Source organism: Gymnodraco acuticeps, unplaced genomic scaffold (assembly GCF_902827175.1).
Source record: "Gymnodraco acuticeps unplaced genomic scaffold, fGymAcu1.1, whole genome shotgun sequence".
Lineage (NCBI taxonomy): Eukaryota > Metazoa > Chordata > Actinopteri > Perciformes > Bathydraconidae > Gymnodraco > Gymnodraco acuticeps.
Window position 1 is genome coordinate 624,485 of NW_022991973.1, and position 18,499 is coordinate 642,983.

General features: G+C 42.6%; 1 protein-coding gene and 2 long non-coding RNA genes across 6 annotated transcripts; 1 reads left to right on the forward strand and 2 right to left on the reverse strand.

Annotated features, from left to right (window-relative positions):
- The first annotated feature begins 5,581 nt into the window (after nt 1-5,581).
- Nucleotides 5,582-8,819, forward strand: LOC117536183. 4 transcript variants are annotated; one of them, XR_004567509.1, is made up of 6 exons: nt 5,582-5,862; nt 6,105-6,800; nt 7,017-7,099; nt 7,232-7,382; nt 7,887-8,074; nt 8,252-8,395. XR_004567509.1 is itself a non-coding variant. In XM_034200952.1 (6 exons), the coding sequence occupies exons 2-5, from the start codon at nt 6,343-6,345 to the stop codon at nt 8,070-8,072; spliced, it is 972 nt and encodes a 323-aa protein (XP_034056843.1). In that variant the 5' UTR covers nt 5,582-5,862; nt 6,105-6,342; the 3' UTR covers nt 8,073-8,074; nt 8,252-8,397. The 4 variants fall into 4 exon arrangements, 2 of the variants coding, with proteins under 2 accessions (XP_034056843.1, XP_034056844.1); XM_034200952.1 differs by having other exon boundaries at nt 6,925-7,099; nt 7,885-8,074; nt 8,252-8,397; XM_034200953.1 differs by lacking the exon at nt 6,105-6,800 and having other exon boundaries at nt 7,885-8,074; nt 8,252-8,819.
- LOC117536184 lies at nt 7,734-11,038 on the reverse strand. The gene is made up of 3 exons (XR_004567510.1): nt 10,898-11,038; nt 10,569-10,751; nt 7,734-7,958 (listed from the first exon to the last, which is right to left on the reverse strand). It is a non-coding gene; the product is annotated as an uncharacterized LOC117536184 (long non-coding RNA).
- Nucleotides 11,039-13,949: 2,911 nt separating this feature from the next.
- LOC117536135 lies at nt 13,950-15,088 on the reverse strand. Its single transcript, XR_004567505.1, has 3 exons — nt 15,036-15,088; nt 14,591-14,682; nt 13,950-14,209 (listed from the first exon to the last, which is right to left on the reverse strand). It is a non-coding gene; the product is annotated as an uncharacterized LOC117536135 (long non-coding RNA).
- Between the last annotated feature and the right edge of the window lie 3,411 nt (nt 15,089-18,499).

Genomic DNA, 18,499 nt, shown 5'->3' on the forward strand with positions numbered 1-18,499 from the left:
TTCTACTGTTTTCTATGTCATACCTTTTATATTTGTAATAAATCTCGTTTTTATGGTTCATCAGTGTTGTTTTCATTTGTGGAGGGATGAATGAGTAAATAAATGAATCAATGGACATTGGTATAAGTAAGGCAAGGCAAGTTTATTTATATAGCACTTTTCAACACAAGGCAATTCAAAGTGTTTTACAAAAAATTAAAGACATTAAGAAAATGGCATTTAAAATCAGTCATTCAAAAGAAAAGCTAATAAAAGAAACATTAAAAGAAAAAATACATGGATAAAAGTTACAGTGCAGTCTAAGATATGAATAGTTCAATTAAAAGCAGCAACAAAAAGAAAAGTCTTCAGCCTGGAAGTACTGCATTTTATTGATCTAAATTACTTAACGTAACAAGTTAACCTTCTTCTTGGACGCAGAAATCAAGTCATGTTTATTTTAAGAGTGCATTTAACGTGTACAGGGTAACAACAGACAGACAAAAAGTCCTCAGTCTAATGGAATAATCCCAATGAACCTAGCGATGTGAACATGGCAGTCCAGGAATGATAGTTTGATAAATATGAGTTTGATATACTTTATTAATCCCCGTGGGGAAATTGTTTGTAGCTGGAGTTGGCTGATAAACGCTGCTAGTCAATGTTGATTCGATGGTCAACTCTGTTCCCAGATAGTAAAACCTCTCACAAATACCGCGTATATAACGCAAATACCTCGGACTTAGTGATGTATTAAGACATATGACAAAACATGACATAAAACAAGCATACAGCACTGTTTAGAATCCATTTGGTCTGGTTTAGCGTAACCATGGCGGCCGCCATCTTTCACTTCTGTTGACAATATGCAGCTACCCAATTGGTGTAGCACGATCACGTGACGAACCGTGGCACGACTTTGGACCAAGATATTATTACGCTTCGAAGGGACTAGTTCAGCCAATAATTACGTGCCTAGAAGAATTGGCAGGAATTTTAGCGACGATATTTTTTTTGGTGGATAAGCATGACTCGTTCTTTTTTATGAACTAAAGATTGTGTAGTTTCACTTCTGTGGAGCGGGTTGAAACGATAACAGGGTTCACCTTATGGCCTACTTGGGTTGCCTCACGGGCAGCGGCGGCGAGGGCTCTGGCGTGGCTCGTCGTCATGACAACCACAACACATCTCGAGCATGCGCGCCCGCTGTCAGAGTGTTTCTCGGCGTGGCAGCGCATGTGTTTGATGGACGGATGGATGCACAGGCTGATCAGCAGAGGGTACACCCTGCAGTTCGCCTCCCCCCCACAGTTCAACGGGATACAGGTGACATGCCTAACATCCCGTGAACAGTGTCTTGCGCTCCAAGCAGAGCTACGGGAACTCCTGTTGAAAGAGGCTATTTCCAGGGTTCCCCAGGAGGAAGAAAATCAGGGGTATTACTCCCGCTATTTTCTTATCCCGAAAAAGACAGGGGGAATGAGACCCATCCTCGACCTGTCAGTTTTCAACAAGGCAATAATGAAAAGGCCTTTTCACATGCTGACGGTCAAAAAGGTGCTAGAGTGTGTTCACCAGGGAGATTGGTTCACCTCTATAGACCTAAGGATGCATACTTCCATGTACCCATCATTCCGCAACACAGGAAATTCCTGCGGTTTTCATTCCAGGGAATAGCGAACCAGTACAACCGTCTGCCGTTCGGCTATTCCCTGACTCCTCGTACTTTTTCAAAGTGTGTAGAAACGGCGTTGCAGCCGCTACACAGAGGAGGGGTGAGAGTACTATTTTTACCTGGACGACCTGCTGCTGCATGGCTCGCTCCAGGGAGGAAGCGGCTTTACAGACGGTACAACTCATATCGTATCTGTCAAAGCTGGGTTTCATGATAAATTGGGGAAAGAGCTGTCCCATTCCAGCCCAGAGTATTGTTTACCTGGGTGGAATTGAACTCAGCCCGCATGAGAGCACGACTCGGCAGAGAGTTGATTGATTGATTGAAAAGTGTATTAACAGCTTGTATATTGGGTACAGTACAGTACAGCTCAAAACATACAATTGTTAAGGGGATGCAGACCAGAGAAAGACTTTCGTCTTGTTTACATCAGGGTCCCCCATTTCCAATTCATCATGCTCCCAGAGTGGAGTGGACACGCTGACAGCTCTCCTTCGACGTGTCACACCCCGCAGCGTGGTGACGAAAAAGCCCCTCACAGTTCAATGGGATACAGGAAACACTCCTGTCCTCCCAGAAGCTATGTCTTGCGCTCCAAATCCGAGCTGCTGGAACTCCTGTTGAAAGAGGATATTTCCAGGGTTCCTCAAAGGGAGGAAAATCAGGGGTTTTCACTCCCGTTATTTTTCTAATCCCGAAAAAGACTGGGGCACATCCTCGATCTGTCAGTATTTCACATGCTGACGATCAAACAGGGGCTGGAATGTGTTCACCAGGACGACTGGTTCACTTCCACCTGAAGGATGCATACTTCCACGTACCCATCATCCCGAAAAACAGGAAATTCCTGCGGTTTCTCATTTCAGGGAATATCAGACCAGACAATCGTCTGCCGTTTGGATATTTCCTGGCTCCTCCCATTTTTGTGTAGAGAAGGCTGGAGCCGCTACACAGAGGAGGGATGAGAGGGTGGTTTCCTTTGGACGACCTGCTAGTTGCTGGCTCGCTCCAGGGAGGAAGTCGCTTTACAGACGGTACATCTCGTATCGGTATCGCATCTGTCAAAGCCTGGGTTTCATAACAAGTTGGAAGAAGAGCTGTTCCCTTCCCTCTCAGACAAACGTTATCTGGAGTGGAATTAAAAACTCAGCCAGCAGCAGAGCGCTCTCTGGCAGCAAGTGAGAAACTGACAGCTCTCCTCCGGCGTGTCACAAACCACACAGCCCTCTCCGTAACGCAGCTGCTCGGCATTAGCGTCAGCTGGTCACGGGGGGGGATTCCCCTGGGTCTCCCCCACAGGGGGAGTCTCCAGAGGTGCTTCATTCACTGCAGAAGCCTGCTGTTTTAACCTATTGGTTTATAAACTGCAGAGCTCGAGGCATTCCTCTGATATGCCTTACACACGGTCATAATAAATCCACGAGCACTGTTATAACGCCTCGTGAGGACAGCATACACACACCTCTCATCCTCGGGGCGTGTACGCGCCTCATGATGAGAGACAGAGTGGAATGCAGCGTGTGGAAACTCTCTCGCAGCTTTTTTGCTTCACGGGCAGCAGCGGCGAGGGCGTGGCACGTCACCATGACGACCATTACGGCACATCACAGAGAAGCCTCTCCCCCCAGCAGTTCCATGGGATGCAAGAAACACTCCCGTTATCCCAGGAACAGTGTTATTTCCGGCGAATTTAACCGAGGGGCTCGCAGAACGCAGCCGCGTGCTATTCGAGGAGTATGGAGACTCAGACCGGTGTCACGCACACGCACCTCCGTGGGATTTGGCTTTGGTGTTACGCGCACTAAAGAAAAACCCCATTTGAACCTGATCAGGTTCCCCTTAACTGTATTCAGCCAAAGTAGTACTGCTTTTGGCTCTATCAGAGGAAAGGGTGATCTGTCTGCTCTCCCGGTGGCTCCGTCATGTCTCCAGATCCATGGAGATGCAGTTCAGCTGTTTTACGCCCTAACCCGGCTTCATGCCTATAAGGTCATCACAACTCTTTTAGGTCAAGAGTGATCACCCTGGCTGGCTTCTTCCCCCCTCCTTACAGGTCGGAGGAAGAAGAAACATCTCATCTCCTCTGCCGGTGCGCACGCTGTCTGCTATGTGGCGCGCACGGCGGCATTGCGCCGTTCTCAGCGCCTGTTTGTGCATTACAGAGAGCGCTCGATCGGGCAACCTCTGTCTACACAACGGCTGTCACACTGGCTGTGTGAGGCTGTGTCACAGGCATATGTCTCCGCTGGGGTGGAGCCCCCGGAGAATATCAAAGCGCACTCAACCAGAGGAATTTCCTCCTCCTCCGTGTTGCGCGGAGGAATGTCAGTGGAAGATATTTGCACGGCTGCATCTTGGTCTTCCCCCTGTTCATTTATTCAATTTTATTTGAGGGATGTCTCCCTTTCCTCTCTGACACGCCCTGTACTGGGTGTCCTGTCAGAGTGAGTGACGTCAGGGATCCAGCTGTGCGCCTCTCTCCTGCCTCGCGGCACACAGAGAGCGGCCCTTTTTCCCCTCGTAGGAGAGGGACGTTCCCCTTCCTCTGACACACTTCGTAGGGAGTGCCTGGTCAGAGTGAGTGACGTCAGGGATCCAGCTGAGAGCTCTCCTACCTGGCTGACACGGAGAGAGCGGCTGTTCCCCCTCTATGATCGCAGGACAAGGTGGGACCTTCGTCTCTACTTTCTCACAGCGATCGGTATGTATTGTTCCCAGCCTTCACCCCGTCAGGAAAACAGGTATGTTTGCTCCAGGGACGGGGATGTGCCATTACGCATGGCACAACAGGCAGGGGGGTGTTATTAAGCAGGTATGTCTGTGCTTCTAGTGCTGGACGGACCCAGTGGGGCGCAGACTACATCATGCTTCGCCCTTAACCCAATAGCGATAGCCTTAGAGGGCGAAGCCATATACGAAATAGAACTGAGGTTACCTACTGTAACCCAGCTTCTATGAGTATTGGCGCAGCCCTCTAAGCGCTGGGCCCCACTGGCTCTACGAATAGCTGAAGAAAAGTTATATTCTTTCACACACAGTGACGTCACAGCTACCCACAATGCAACGCGCGCCATATATTTTTTTTTATAAAGACGCCATTTTTCTGGAGGTGCAAAAATCCTGGCAATGCTAATAAAAACAGCTAGCTTATGTAGCCAGGCAGAGCGCACTATGTTTTTTTTCTGAATTAACGACCGAAGAAATCGCTGCATGTCTTCGGATTACATCTCTGGACTTGAGGGGTGTGCTCTAGGTCGTTACCAGCGTAAACTAGAGCTGTGTGGGTTGTTGGATGTACAATGTATGGAATTACGACCCTCAAAAGTGGCCTTCGGTCGATTTTGGCTGCATCTACGTCTATCTTCTGGAAACACCAGGTGAATACCCCACTTGTCACAATAATATTATCATGCCAATGCATATATGTGGTATTTTAGAATTGACTATATTGATTAAGGCAATCGACTATGATATTCTGTATGCACCTCGTGTGAAATGGTTGATACCGGAAGTACGGTGTCGCCCTCGGCCCAAAACCCGTGTGTGTGAAAGAATTGTATGGGAACAGATCGCCGGGCAACCTCCCTATTTATACCGGAAGGAGGCCCGAGGGTGGGGCCCACCTAGCGGGTGGGCGTGGACTACAAGTGTTTTCAGTACTGCGCGGGGGCGCAGAAGGGTAAACCCAATAGCGATAGCCTTAGAGGGCTGCGCCAATACTCATAGAAGCTGGGTTACAGTAGGTAACCTCAGTTATATATGCTCCGACCGTCCACACTCACAACAACGGCCTATACAGACATAAATAAACCAGCGACTGTATTCTCCATGACACAGACAGTCTGTGGTTTGTACTTGTTTAACTTTTGTCTAGTTTCTGAACAGATCGTATCTGTCCCCGGCTGTTTGAAGAGCAAGCATAGATACAGTCGGCAAGCGAGGGAACGCCCACAAAACGTCACATCCGGTTCGCGCTGAGGGGGAAAACAAACCGGCTTCCACAATGCCCAGGAGCTGCTGTGTGCCCTTTTGTACAACTAACAAGCTTAAAAATCCAAATCTAAAATGTTATATTTTGCCCAACGGGAGCACAGAGCCCAGGAGAAGAACCCGGTGGCTTCAAGCGATCCGTCGGGAGGATGAGTTTGGCCACCTGTGGGATCCAAAATCCAAACATGTGTACGTCTGTAGTCAGCACTTCATTACAGGTATGACAACGTTATTCACACAATAACAGTGTTAAATTGTTTCGTAGTTAACATGAATGTTCAATTACTAGTTTTAAGAGAAGTTAACTAACTACTACGTTATGCAGGCTACCTTGCTTGAGTATACAAAAACACAGCTATGCTAACAACACTGGTGGTAGCTTCCGAGCTTTCTGCAGTTAAAATGTATTTCACCCCCTTCTATCCCCTTCTCATTTCGTTTGTGAACTGTCTTGCCCTAGGCTTAAAAAACGAGGACTACACACCCTCGCTGTTCCCACATAAAAAGACAAAGTCTCCCAGGTCAGTACTTCAGAGGCTGGAGAGAAGGAGGAAGCGTGAGGGTGTTCAGTCTGCCCAACATCAGAGGGCCCAGCACCAGAATCCCCAACATCAGAAGCTCCCATACCTCTTCAGGAGTTAGAGAGAAAACAACTTTATGAAGAATTGTATAATTTAAGAAGAGAAAGAGATGAGGCCATGAAGGAGCGAGCTGAAGCCATCAGAGAATTGGAGACGTTGAAAATGTCGGTAAACACTGTGAGAGAAAATGACACTAAATGTAAAGTCATGACAGGCCTGTCATGGACAGTATTTGACACTCTTCATCAGTACCTGGTACAGTTTGTTAAGTCACAGAAAACATCCAAGATGTCAACACAAGACCAACTCTTTATTACTCTGGTGAAACTGCGGCAGAACCCCTCAACCGATATGATGTGTGGAATATTTGACCTGGCACATAGCACTTTCCTGGATGTATTCTCCCGATGGTTGGATTTGATGTACGCCAACATTTCTTTTTTGATTAAATGGCCTGATAGAGAGTGTATCAGAAGCACAGTACCAGCAGAGGTTCTCTTCCAGTACCCTAGAGTGACTGCAATTATCGACTGCTTTGAGTTCAGAATTGAACACTCAAAGAAGCTGAAAACAAGGTGAGATATTTTTCTTTTTGATAGCATGCATAAAGTGTCGGGTTTTTGTAATACTTACCTGGCTGTCTGTGTATATGTACACAATTTATAGATAAGTATTACTAACGACTGTCTCTTCTCACAGAGCTATCACCTACTCAAAATACACAAACTGGACAATAGTGAAGTATTTCATTGCATGTCACCCATCTGGCTCAATCACATATCTCTCCAAAGGCTGGGGAGGGAGGGCTTCAGATGTGCATATTGTAAGGAACTCAGACTTCTTATCTCAGAAGTTCCACCATGCAGGAGATCAGGTAACAATTGAACTGTTTTTTTTCTTCTAATTTAAGTCTTATTTGTGAATTTATTATTTACCCATAGTTACAATTTTTGAGTTGCTGTTGAAGTAAAGTAGTGTTTTTAAGTATTTGTTATGTTTATTTCAGATTTTAGCCGACAGGGGCTTCACTTTGAAGGATGACTTTGCTGTTCTGGGTGCACAGCTCATCACACCGTCTTTCACGAGGGGCCGAAAACAACTGTCAGCCGAAGATGTTGCAAATTCTCGTGTGACTTCGAACATCAGAATTCACATTGGTAAGTATAGAGTCAGCAGTCAGATTCATACAGTATGTACATTTTAATGTTTTTGGTATTCAGAGTGTGCTGCATCATCAAATCACTGTTGCTACTTGCCGCTGACGTGGTTCACATTTACCTAACTAAATTAATTACTGTAACAATACAGATCCGGGTTAACAAGTGCTGAGACGTTATTCAATTAATCACATCAACGAGTACATGTGTAATCCCTACTTTGTAGGGTGTCTTAAGATAACATTTTATCTTAAAAACATGTTATTCTATATTTAAATACAATGAACTGTTGTTCACATTTAGTGCAATATCAAGAGAACAGGATAACAGGAAGTTAACAGGGATCTTTCTTCACTTTAACATGAAAAATAAACACTAATTATAGGACACAATGCACTGACGATATGATATAACGGTCAACTGTGCTACTCCTGTGAAACTCGAACATAACAATGTAGATAAACAGCATTTTAACCACAAATATGTGATCTGTGGTCTGCAGAGAGAGTCATTGGTGCCCTGAAGAGCCGGTACCACATTCTGGATGGCCCACTTCCTCTGCGCCTGGTGAAGAGACTGCAGGATGAAAGACAGAAGAGAGAAGAGGCCATGATTTATAGGATTGTGCATGTCTGTGCAGCACTAATGAACTTGTCTGGCAGTGTCATGTACAACCGTTACAGAATCTGAGAGTAAGAACAAAATCAATGTGCAGTAATTTAATAATGAGCATCAGAGAACAATATTTTATGCAACTTTTTTATACAACAAAGAAGTCATTATTGTTCCAATTGTGCCATTTAACAGGTTTCAGTTGAGACATAATGGATCTTTCTAATCAAAACCACCTGTTGTTTGTCTTTCCACAGGTCCCTGAACTTATCTCAGTGCTGCTCTGCTGCTGCACACCCTGTCGCCCTGCCTCTGTTGCCTGACGCCCTGCCTCTGATGCCTGTCGCCCTGCCTCTGTTGCCTGACGCCCTGCCTCTGATGCCTGTCGCCCTGCCTCTGTTGCCTGACGCCCTGCCTCTGTTGCCTGACGCCCTGCCTCTGTTGCCTGACGCCCTGCCTCTGTTGCCTGACGCCCTGCCTCTGATGCCTGATGTTCTGCTGCCACTTGTGTTGCCTGATGGGTCACTCCCTGTGCTGCTTTCGACTGGACTGTGTTCTGCCTACTTAGCAGAAACATATACAGTGCTTATCATAAATGAGTACACCCACTTTGAAAATAAGACAAGAACAATTTGATCAACATCACAATATCAACAATTATTATCTGATTAGTATCAAAGTCACAAGTATAGACAATATTGTACAGCTCATTATTCATTCTATTTGTAGCCTATGTATGTTTTCATGTTGTAAATAAATGTATAGGCTTTGTGATATTTGATTTTGTACATATAGTCTAGTAGTCTATGTTGATACTGAATGAAATAGCTATAATCAGGCATGAAAATCACTCACCTTTCGGCGAAATTCGCCGTTTTGAATCCAAAATAGGTCGTTTGTGTGATTCATGTAGATCTGCAATAAAAATATTTTTGGGGTATGGGGGGGTCTGGGACCCGGAGTAATCTGCGGCCGCGAGCTGTTATGTGCCATCATGACACGCATGGTGTTCTTTTTTTATATATTATAATGCAGCGCGAGCTGTGTGCTCGAGTCTTCCTGCCTGTCGGCTCTGCTGCTCCGCGATGATGGTCTAGCTTCAGCAGCCACATTACCTACGGGTGCGTTCGTTAATATTAACTGTGCGGTCCGGAGTCACTGTGGTACAGACTGGACCGCTGGCGAACAGCTGTTAGAACGGGCCGTTCAGGTGTTCAGAGCAGAGCTCCCTGTCGGAGCGCAGAGCGTGATGTGCACTGAAAAGTTTTTCTGTCGCAATATTATCGTTGAGCTAGCTAGCTAGCATACATTGTCACTATCTGCTAACGTTAGCTTTAGCCTTCGTTTTCTAATAGTTTTTCATAGGCTATAAACGGAGGTGGTATAAGTATAGATCTTGTACTTGAGTAAAAGTAGAAGCACTCAGATCTTGTACTAGAGTAAAAGTAGAAGTACTCAGATCTTGTACTTGATTAAAAGCAGAAATACTCAGATCTTGTACTTGAGTAAAAGTAGAAGTACTCAGATCTTGTACTTGATTAAAATAGAAGTACTCAGATCTTGTACTTGATTAAAAGTAGAAGTACTCAGATCTTGTACTTGATTAAAAGCAGAAATACTCAGATCTTGTACTTGAGTAAAAGTAGAAGTACTCAGGTCTTGTACTTGAGTAAAAGTAGAAGTACCAGAGTGTAGGAATACTCTGTTAGTAAAAGTACTGCATTCAAAATGTTCCTCAAGTAAAAGTAGAAAAGTATTCTCATCAAAATATAGTGAAAGTAGCGACAGTAAAAGTAGTCGTTGTGCAGATTGGTCCATTTCAGAATAATATATATGATATGTTTTATAATGATTGATCATGAAAGTGTTCTCAAAGCTGGTAAAGGTGCAGCTAGTTTGAATGACTTTGTATACTGCAGGGTAGCTTGTGGATTTACTCCAGGTGGAACTAAAGTCTGATTCAACACTTGATTAGATTTCACATAATTCATCCAGATCTGTGAAGTAACTAAAGGTATTAATACATGTAGTGGAGTCAACGTACACCATTTACCTCTGAACTGTAGAGGAGAAGAAGAACAAAGTAGCAAAACATTGAAATACTTAAATAAAGTACAAGTATCTCAAAATTGTACCCAAGTATAGTACTTGAGTTTATGAATTTAGTTACTTTACACCAGATGCCATAAAGATAGAAAGACTAAGCCTTGCACAGAGGCATGACAATAGATTTTCAAAATGCTCAACAGTGCTGCCAAAATTATAAACTGACTGCTACACAATTAAAATAAATGCTTTTATATATTTCTATTAGATGTGACTCTTTAGCGTTTCTGTTATTATTACCTGCTGCTTTAGTTGTTTTGACTGCTAAAATCCTCTGTTATTCCTCATTTTAAAGCCGATATTCCGTGGGGTCGGGGGGCTCGGGTCCTTGTCACCTTTTCCATACCTGATGAGTTTGCATCCCTGTATAATATGCTTCAAAATGAATTGGTATAAATAAATATGTAACTCTGTCACAGGGACTTATTTGTTGCCATTTTTACACTGATAGGAAATTCAACCACCTACCTGTGCATCTTTCAGCTCCCGAAGTTTGTGTAGTATGTGTTGTGACCAAAATGTTTGCATCACATTAATGGCACCACTGATGAAGTCCTCATCTCTTTGTACTCTGAATATCAGGCAGGTCTGAGGAGTCCAAGTGATGAAGTCTGCATACATCCGTTTGGTAACAAACATCTGCATTTGGACCTGTCAAATGCAATGCAATCATCATAACACTAATATTTACATTATAGACAGTATGCCATCTGTGGATAATTATCTTGGATAATTGCACAAAATGCTGCAGACTTATTAGAGGTGTGCAGGTATATGCAGGTGAAATATTGAAATACCTGAGTGAAATATGCATGACTTCTCTTTAAGCTTGTCAGACTTTCCAGATGTCCTCTTTTGTCCTCAAGACACTGTTGGTACCCAGTAGAGGTGTCTTGCCCCCACCTGTAAGGACACTTAGCCTCTATAACACCCTCACCACAGCAGTCACAGGAAACATAGCCATCACATGAAACCCCCAGGTATGGCATAGTTTGGCAGATGCGGAAGCCAGCCTTTCTGACGACCAGGTTCTGATGTGGTGCTTCTACTGGGGCACAGATGTAAATGGTGGAAGACAGGTTGGCTGTGGGGCTCCCAGCTCCAAGAGCATATTGATAAGTGTCAATGGCATCTTGCTCATGGTGTCTCCCCCACTGAATCCAGGGCTTCATTATTGGCCTGTGCCTTTGTTCACATATGGTGTTGATCAGTGACTTGCTAGGATGTTCTGTAGCTGTTAAAACACGGTGGGCTATGGAGCCTGTAATGCGACCAACCCGCTCTTGATGCCATTGCACACAGGATGCCTGACGGATGGTTGCTCTCTCCACATTTTCGATCTCCTCCTCAGTCACCTCATGCTGGCTGAAACACCATGGCTTCTTAAAAGGCCTGGAAAAACCCATGAAACTATTTAATACCACAGAGTCAGGTGATCTGTCAGCCAGCATAGTGAGGAACTGCTGCTGCTGTGATAAAGAGGCTTTTGGGGTAGGGGCTTTCCTTTTCCTTTTTTTTGACGTCTTGTCCTCTGTGTAAAAAGTTGTCTCTGCAACAAGAGCAGGCTCAATCTTTTTAACACACGTCTTGTTCCACTCACAGGCTTTGCTTGTGCATGGCACTTTGTTGATCCCCATGCGGACACAAGTCTCTAATTTAAAAAGAACAGCAGCCACATGGGAACAACCAAGACTGAAAAGGAAGGAAAAAAATATCCATTAGCTCTAGATCACTAAAGATATTGGGCCTAAGATTTTACATAATACTGCCCTGTCTGGTGACATTTCTTTTGGAACACTTTGATATATTTGGACGTATTTATGGCACCCACGCACAAACAAATGAACGCTTTCACAAACGTACCCTGCCATGCAGTTGCAGTGGGCAGCGACGATGGTACCCTCTCCCTTAACTGCTACCCACGTCTGGTGCGGCTTCTCTGTCACCCTCCAGGATGGCTTTACATCACATCGGAACAGGTAGGTATCCGATGAAGGTAGTTTATGATGGAGCACAACTCCAACAAAGCCACTTGTAAAAAAGTTGTGTGCCTCCAGGGACCGATAGTACTTTAGGCTGCTGTGTGTGTAAATCCCTGCGTGATAACGTACCGAGTCGTCAATAACCAGTGTTGGGACAATTTTTGGCAGTAACTAGTACTCTAACGCAGTGGTTCCCAAACGTTTTGTGCCCAAGGCACACCAAAGGACAAGTAAAAATCTCAAGGCCCACCTATTGTGCAAAATAGCCATTATAACACGTGTTATCACTCATATCATGTAAAATATCTGTAAATGTGCATAATTATTTACCAATGCCAAATAAAATGTGACAAAGACAACTATATTACTCGTGAAATATTTATTAACGAAATATTTCAGAAATTAATTTGAAACTTTATCAAATTAGGCTTCATCAAAGCAGCAACACACTCATTTAAACCAGACAGGTCACAACATTACTGAGGAAACTCAGCAGAAATTCAGCACAGAGAACTGTCAATGCAAGGAAGCTGCATTGTCCATGGTCCTGAACTACAAATTATAAATGTATTACTTTAAAAAAAGTAATATATTACACTACTTCGTTACTATCTACATAAAGTAACTCGTTACTTTACTCGACGAGCACGTACGAACTGCACATGCGTGAGTGGCAATAACTTTCCTTACCAGCAGGCGGCGGTAGTGTGTATTTGTCATTCAAAACAGGCAACAACCGGAAGACAGAGAAGAAGAACAGACGACGTAATATAAACCATAGATATATATAAACACTAGATGACTCACCCGCGCTGCTGGCCAATGGAGACCAACGTTGCCACTTGGCTACAGGCAGTTCTCTCATTCTTAACATTATGGTTTACTATTTAAATAACCATAGCTTGCTCAATTTTCAACCAATTTTCAAACGGTTTGGTTTTTTATAAACATCAAAGATGTAGTTATGATACTGCATACTTATAATCATGGACTTTCATATGAAAATAACATTAATCAGATAAAGCAATAGCTATACACACACACACACACACACACACACAAGGTATTTATATTAAATATTTGCCGGCGTATATATTTCCATTAATTTTATTATATTGTTAATATTTAAAATAAATTATAAAATTAAAATACATTTATATTTTATATATAAAAATCGGTCTCATGTTACCACTCTGTAAGCCAAGAGTTGTTAATTTAGCAATGCCTTAGCTTTAAGAACAGGGACACAACTAATGACAATAGCATATGTTGGTATATTATTTAGATATTCACACCTTTATCAGAAGAACCAAACCAACATAAAATGTGCTCACAGACAGGCCAGTTCTGTCTAATTTATCACAATTATTTTTGACATGAGATCTTCATATTACTATACTAGTTTTGTATTTAGTTTCTAGATTTGTAAACAAATCCAGAACCTTTGAAATATGTTATTGAAAAAAGACCAAGAATAATATAAACTGTACCATGTGTCCTTTTGTGTCCTTCTGTAGTCCATTTGTGGTTTGTCTTGTCTCACCCCGGCTGATATATCACAAAATTCACTGTTTAAATTGTCCCTATGCCCCTGTAAGGTGTCCTTGGGTCCTTGGGAAAGGCGGCCCCCCAAAATAAATGTATTATTATTAAGAAGAACAACTTGGTGTGGTGTGGAGGGGATGTAGGAAGCAGGAGCAGGTGGGGAGAGATGGGGCTTCAAGGTTCAAGGTTATTTGTTTTAAATGTGTCTTGGAGATAAGGACCAGCTGCACACAATAAAATACAGTATAACACAAAACCAATAAGACACACGGTGACACATGGCACACCAACAATCAATCATCGTCCAGCCTCAGCTTTGGTATTCTTTCACAACCATGTTATGGGTTTATTAGACTGAGCAAACATAAACATATGTGGGGAACATAGTGCTGCGTCTCATGGAACGTGAAGATTTAATAAATACATAGTAGGTGGCGATATATGCTCCTAGTGGTAGCGATTCGCCATTAGTCTGCCCTGTCCGGTCAAATTCCTCACTCCTGAAGTGCTCACTGCAGAGCAGTGTCCTGTCACAGGAAACAAAACCGTCTCTTCTTAGGGCGAGTTCCCACTGCCTTAAACCTTAAAAACATGAGAAAGGTAGCCAGATATATAAATTATTGTCAACATTTTCCTCCCTTCTTTCCTTTAACATTAAGGGTAAGGACAAAAATACACACCGAAATGATCATATTTTTGGTATGTATGCATGTATGTATAGCCTACTTTAAGAATAAGACAACCACACTAAGAGTAATAAAAAGGTGTCCAAAAGAAACATTAAATAATTGTGTAAAGAAATGGTAGCAACATATTCTAAAGAGGCTGGGTCAACAACAATCTTGCAATACTATTATCTCACATAGCCCCACTGATCCTGTGTAGCAGGACTTGTAATGTACATACATCCACTAAGTAATTAACGATTATCCTAATTTTAGTCATAATATTGTCATATCTTACAGGTGAAAGGTGATCCCACGGGTTCTTGTTTGCAGACTGCGGTGATTAGAGCAGCCGTAGGCTGCACAAAAGTCCGGCATAGTCAGGTACTTCTGTAAACACAAAGCCAGCAAATTCCTGTATCATAATGCAATATGTTTTTAACAAGCCAAACCACTTGGAAGAAATCATGTGTAACTTAAGTTATGTTGAAAAGAAAGAGCAGTTCTGCCTCTCCCACTGGTGTAAAGTTGCTGGGTCAACTTTATAATATAGGTCTCACTCACAGCCTCTTGTTATTAGCCAGCTAATAAATACAACCACATATACAAAGAAAAGCTGCAATTTCAACATGTCCAAGCATCCTGTATCATAGCCATGCTAATAATGTTTATAATAAACCAAACCGTTTGTAAATCAGTCAAGATTTCAGCGAGTTAAGAGTATTTTTGTGCAGAGCACTCACCTTACAACAGCTACCATAGCGCAAATCAGAGTAACTGTTGACTGTAGCAAGATGGCGGCCTGTCAGCTACGCTGGAAAATCTCCCATGAGCCATCTAGTGTTTATATATATTTATGATATAAACAAACAACAAATAGCGTGTGCGGTAGCTTCACCTTAGCATGTGTTCTTTGCAGGTGCTTGTTGAGGTTTGACGTGGTGTTTGCAGCAGTGGATAACAGCTTCTGGCCTGGACACAGTTTGCACCTCACCGTCACATTCCTGTCTATTCTTCGGACGAACTCAAAGTAATGGGCATACCTCCACCCAGGGGCGTCGCCTGGACCTGGAAACATTCGGGGCTTAGCCCACAGTGGCGGCGCTACAGTCACATTTTCTACTGCAAGACTCCCCACACGCACATACACAATTGCGCCATCTGGTGTCACAAACAAAAAGCTTTGTTACGGCAATGGATTGTGGGAGATTCTCATAGCACGTGAGGATCTCTTGAGGGTAAGGTGCCTGTATTATCTCGGTGGACAAAATGTATGTTTTTATTTTATAAGGACAATAACGTACTGTTGTGTTTGTTTAGTTTAATATTAATTGTTTAATGCTCACAGTCACAGCAACATGTTTTTAGTGTGATTGGCTATTTGTTTTATATGATTTATCAACGTGATCATCAAGAGTTAATCTGAGCACCAGAACCCAGCTCACGAGTCCTTTTATGCTGTCCATTGAAATGCAGGTATGCGAGTTTTATACACCAGTTTATTTATGTTTAATGTTTCACATTGCTCCACATGATGCCTTGACTACAAAGTATTCCATGTTTCTACGCTTCTTCCTCTGCGTCACAGTTTCGGGAATATCAAGATCATTGCACAGGGCCTTGGTCTTGTCATAGACCTCATGTGCTTTCTCGTTACTTCGGTAACTTTTCAGTGTGTTCTCAACTGCTGTTTTGTAATCCACTGCCTGCACCAAGTCAATTGTTTCTTTCTGCAGGTATTTGTGCAGGCCCTGAGTGGTTGAGAGCAGTGTCTGGAACATGACAGCATGTAAATGGTACTGCATTTTCAAAGCTTGCTTTCCAGTCCCTTTACTAGAGGGGCTGAAAGGCTCCCTAAAGTCTTGATCAAAGCAGGGAGGTTTTTGACATGCCCAGCGAACAAGTTGTTTGTCCCCTACCTCTAGCTGTTTCTGAAATGTTTGCAATCTCTGATGGTGGACAAGAGATGTGGAGAAGAAAGAGTAGAGACACTCCAGGAGACCAACGCAGGTATGTGAGTTTTGTACACCAGTTTGTATAAGTTTAATGTTTCACATTGCTTGTGAAAAATATACTTTTGTTGTTGACTGGACACTTATTTTGTAAAAGAGATAGCATGAGAGGATCTCTTAAGCAATGCAGCTCACGTGTCCTTTTTATATGCTGTCCATTGAAATGCAGGAAAGTAATCAGCTCTGAGTGATCTGTTGACGAGGGGACACTACACCGGAGTTACATAAGCAGAGATAGTGCTATTTTGGGGGGAACTCACCTCCTCTGGGGTCCCCCAGGAAGACTTTTTTTAAATACTGAAGTTAAAAGCATCAATCTTGTGCACTTTGAGAGCAACATTAAGAGATATGGATACATCTCTCAACACCCATCAAAAAGAAATCAAAGAATCAGAAACGGGTTTATTATTTAAAAACACTTCATTTTCCAATTAAATCATAAACTATGTCAAATTATTAGAAGTTGTTAGTAATCAGATTAAACAGAAAAAAGGGATGGAAGGAGGAAATAATAATCCCTCATCTCTTGCTGTTTGCAGTTGAAATGATCTCTTTTGCTGGCCAAACATGCTGGATGGAAAGCAGTGATGTCTCACTTGCCTTGGCCCTATATCTGCAGTCCCTAAATCAGTCATGTTACTCATTGACTCTTGTCTGTTCTGGTGTTCCTGTTCATTGTTGTCTCCATTGTCGTTCTTGTCTGTTGCATCTCCTTCTTGTGTGTCCCTTTCTCCTGTTCTCCTTTCTTCATCCTCTACTCTGTTTGGCTCATCTGTGATGACTGTGTAGGTAAACACAAACAAGTATGTAAGTCAATCAGTTTCCAACTCTGTCAAATAAATGAATTTCAAGATACACAAATTTGTCTTCATTAAAATGAGTGTCACCACACTGTCACAAAATGTAATACTAACCAATTGAAAATAGTTAAATTTACATCTCTTGTAGATATCACTGTTAGAGTAGTTATCTGCCAATAGGACAGAATCATTCCTATACAAATGCAGTTTGAGTAATTCACTTAATATATTTACTTAAAACTTTAATATAGTCATTTTCACTTAATACTCTAATATAGTCATATTTCTGCATTCAACACTAAGGAAAGCTGTACAATTTGACATGATAATGAGGAAAAAAGGCCTCCGACAATGCAGATCATTTTTTGATCATATCAATTTTAAGATGCGGGTCAAGGCTTAATATTTGGGAGCATAGTGTCCCTTGCTCCCTTTCAGGAGCCCCACTGGATTAGCTTTGATCTGAAATATTTGTATAAAAAGCTTGTTAGCTGGCTGTCCATCTCATAATGTTCACATAGAAACTAGCTGTCAATAGGAAATATAAATCAGAAGAATTATATTTTCATGCAAAATCTGTCACAAAAAGAGGTTGCACATTTAAATGCAGGTGTTGTTATGGCAACGTCAGTGGCCAGACAGCCACATTTACTGCTGCAAATACGTTCAAACATGCTGTCGACACGTAAAGCAGTGGCATGCCACCATTTCAGCTGACCTTTTCTCAGAAATACTGTCACATAACATCCATATATATATTTCAGTGCTAGGTTGATGCTTAGCTAAGCTAACTATGAAACACTTTAACTGACAGGACTCAGGAATCAGGATCAACTGTGTACTACTGTAAGGCAGCTTCTAGCTTCATGTCGAACACAGACAGTAAGTCAACATTTCCCAGACAGCTTTCTTTGAAATCACCAAGTAACGCTAAAAAACACAACATTTAGATTGTATGACAAAGTGTTTATTTAATATATCTGGCTAGCTATAGCTACTTGCTAACGGTTTAGCTTACCCGCGCGATTCAAAGTAACGTCAACGTAGCTATAATGTATGCTTTGCTTACATGTTCGCATAACTTGTAAGTTTACTGACAGGTACATACCTTGTTCATCTGGCTCAGGTGGTGGCTCTGGGGTTGTTGTGTGAGCCACCACTTGAGAATTGCCGTCTTTTTTATTAAAGAAATGTCTAATGTCCATCTTCAGAATCTCCGCGTCCGGGGCTGACAGTTTAAAGTTTAAACATTGTTACAGAGGAGAGGTACGTACCTGTCAGCCAATAAAACACGTTTATTTCCATGCAACTCTCTGATTGGTCCGGTGGCGTCGTCTTTGCCTCTGTGTTGCATTCACTGAACATGGGAAATTACATTTCTGCCGTCCGTCCTAT

Bases quoted from the DNA above. Each gene is read 5' to 3' on its own strand.
- LOC117536183 (XM_034200952.1), top strand. From the start codon at position 6,343: ATGAAGGAGCGAGCTGAAGCCATCAGAGAATTGGAGACGTTGAAAATG. The intron at 6,801-6,924 runs GTGAGATATTTT...CTCTTCTCACAG, and splicing joins TCAAAGAAGCTGAAAACAAG to AGCTATCACCTACTCAAAAT. The intron at 7,100-7,231 runs GTAACAATTGAA...TGTTTATTTCAG, and splicing joins TCCACCATGCAGGAGATCAG to ATTTTAGCCGACAGGGGCTT.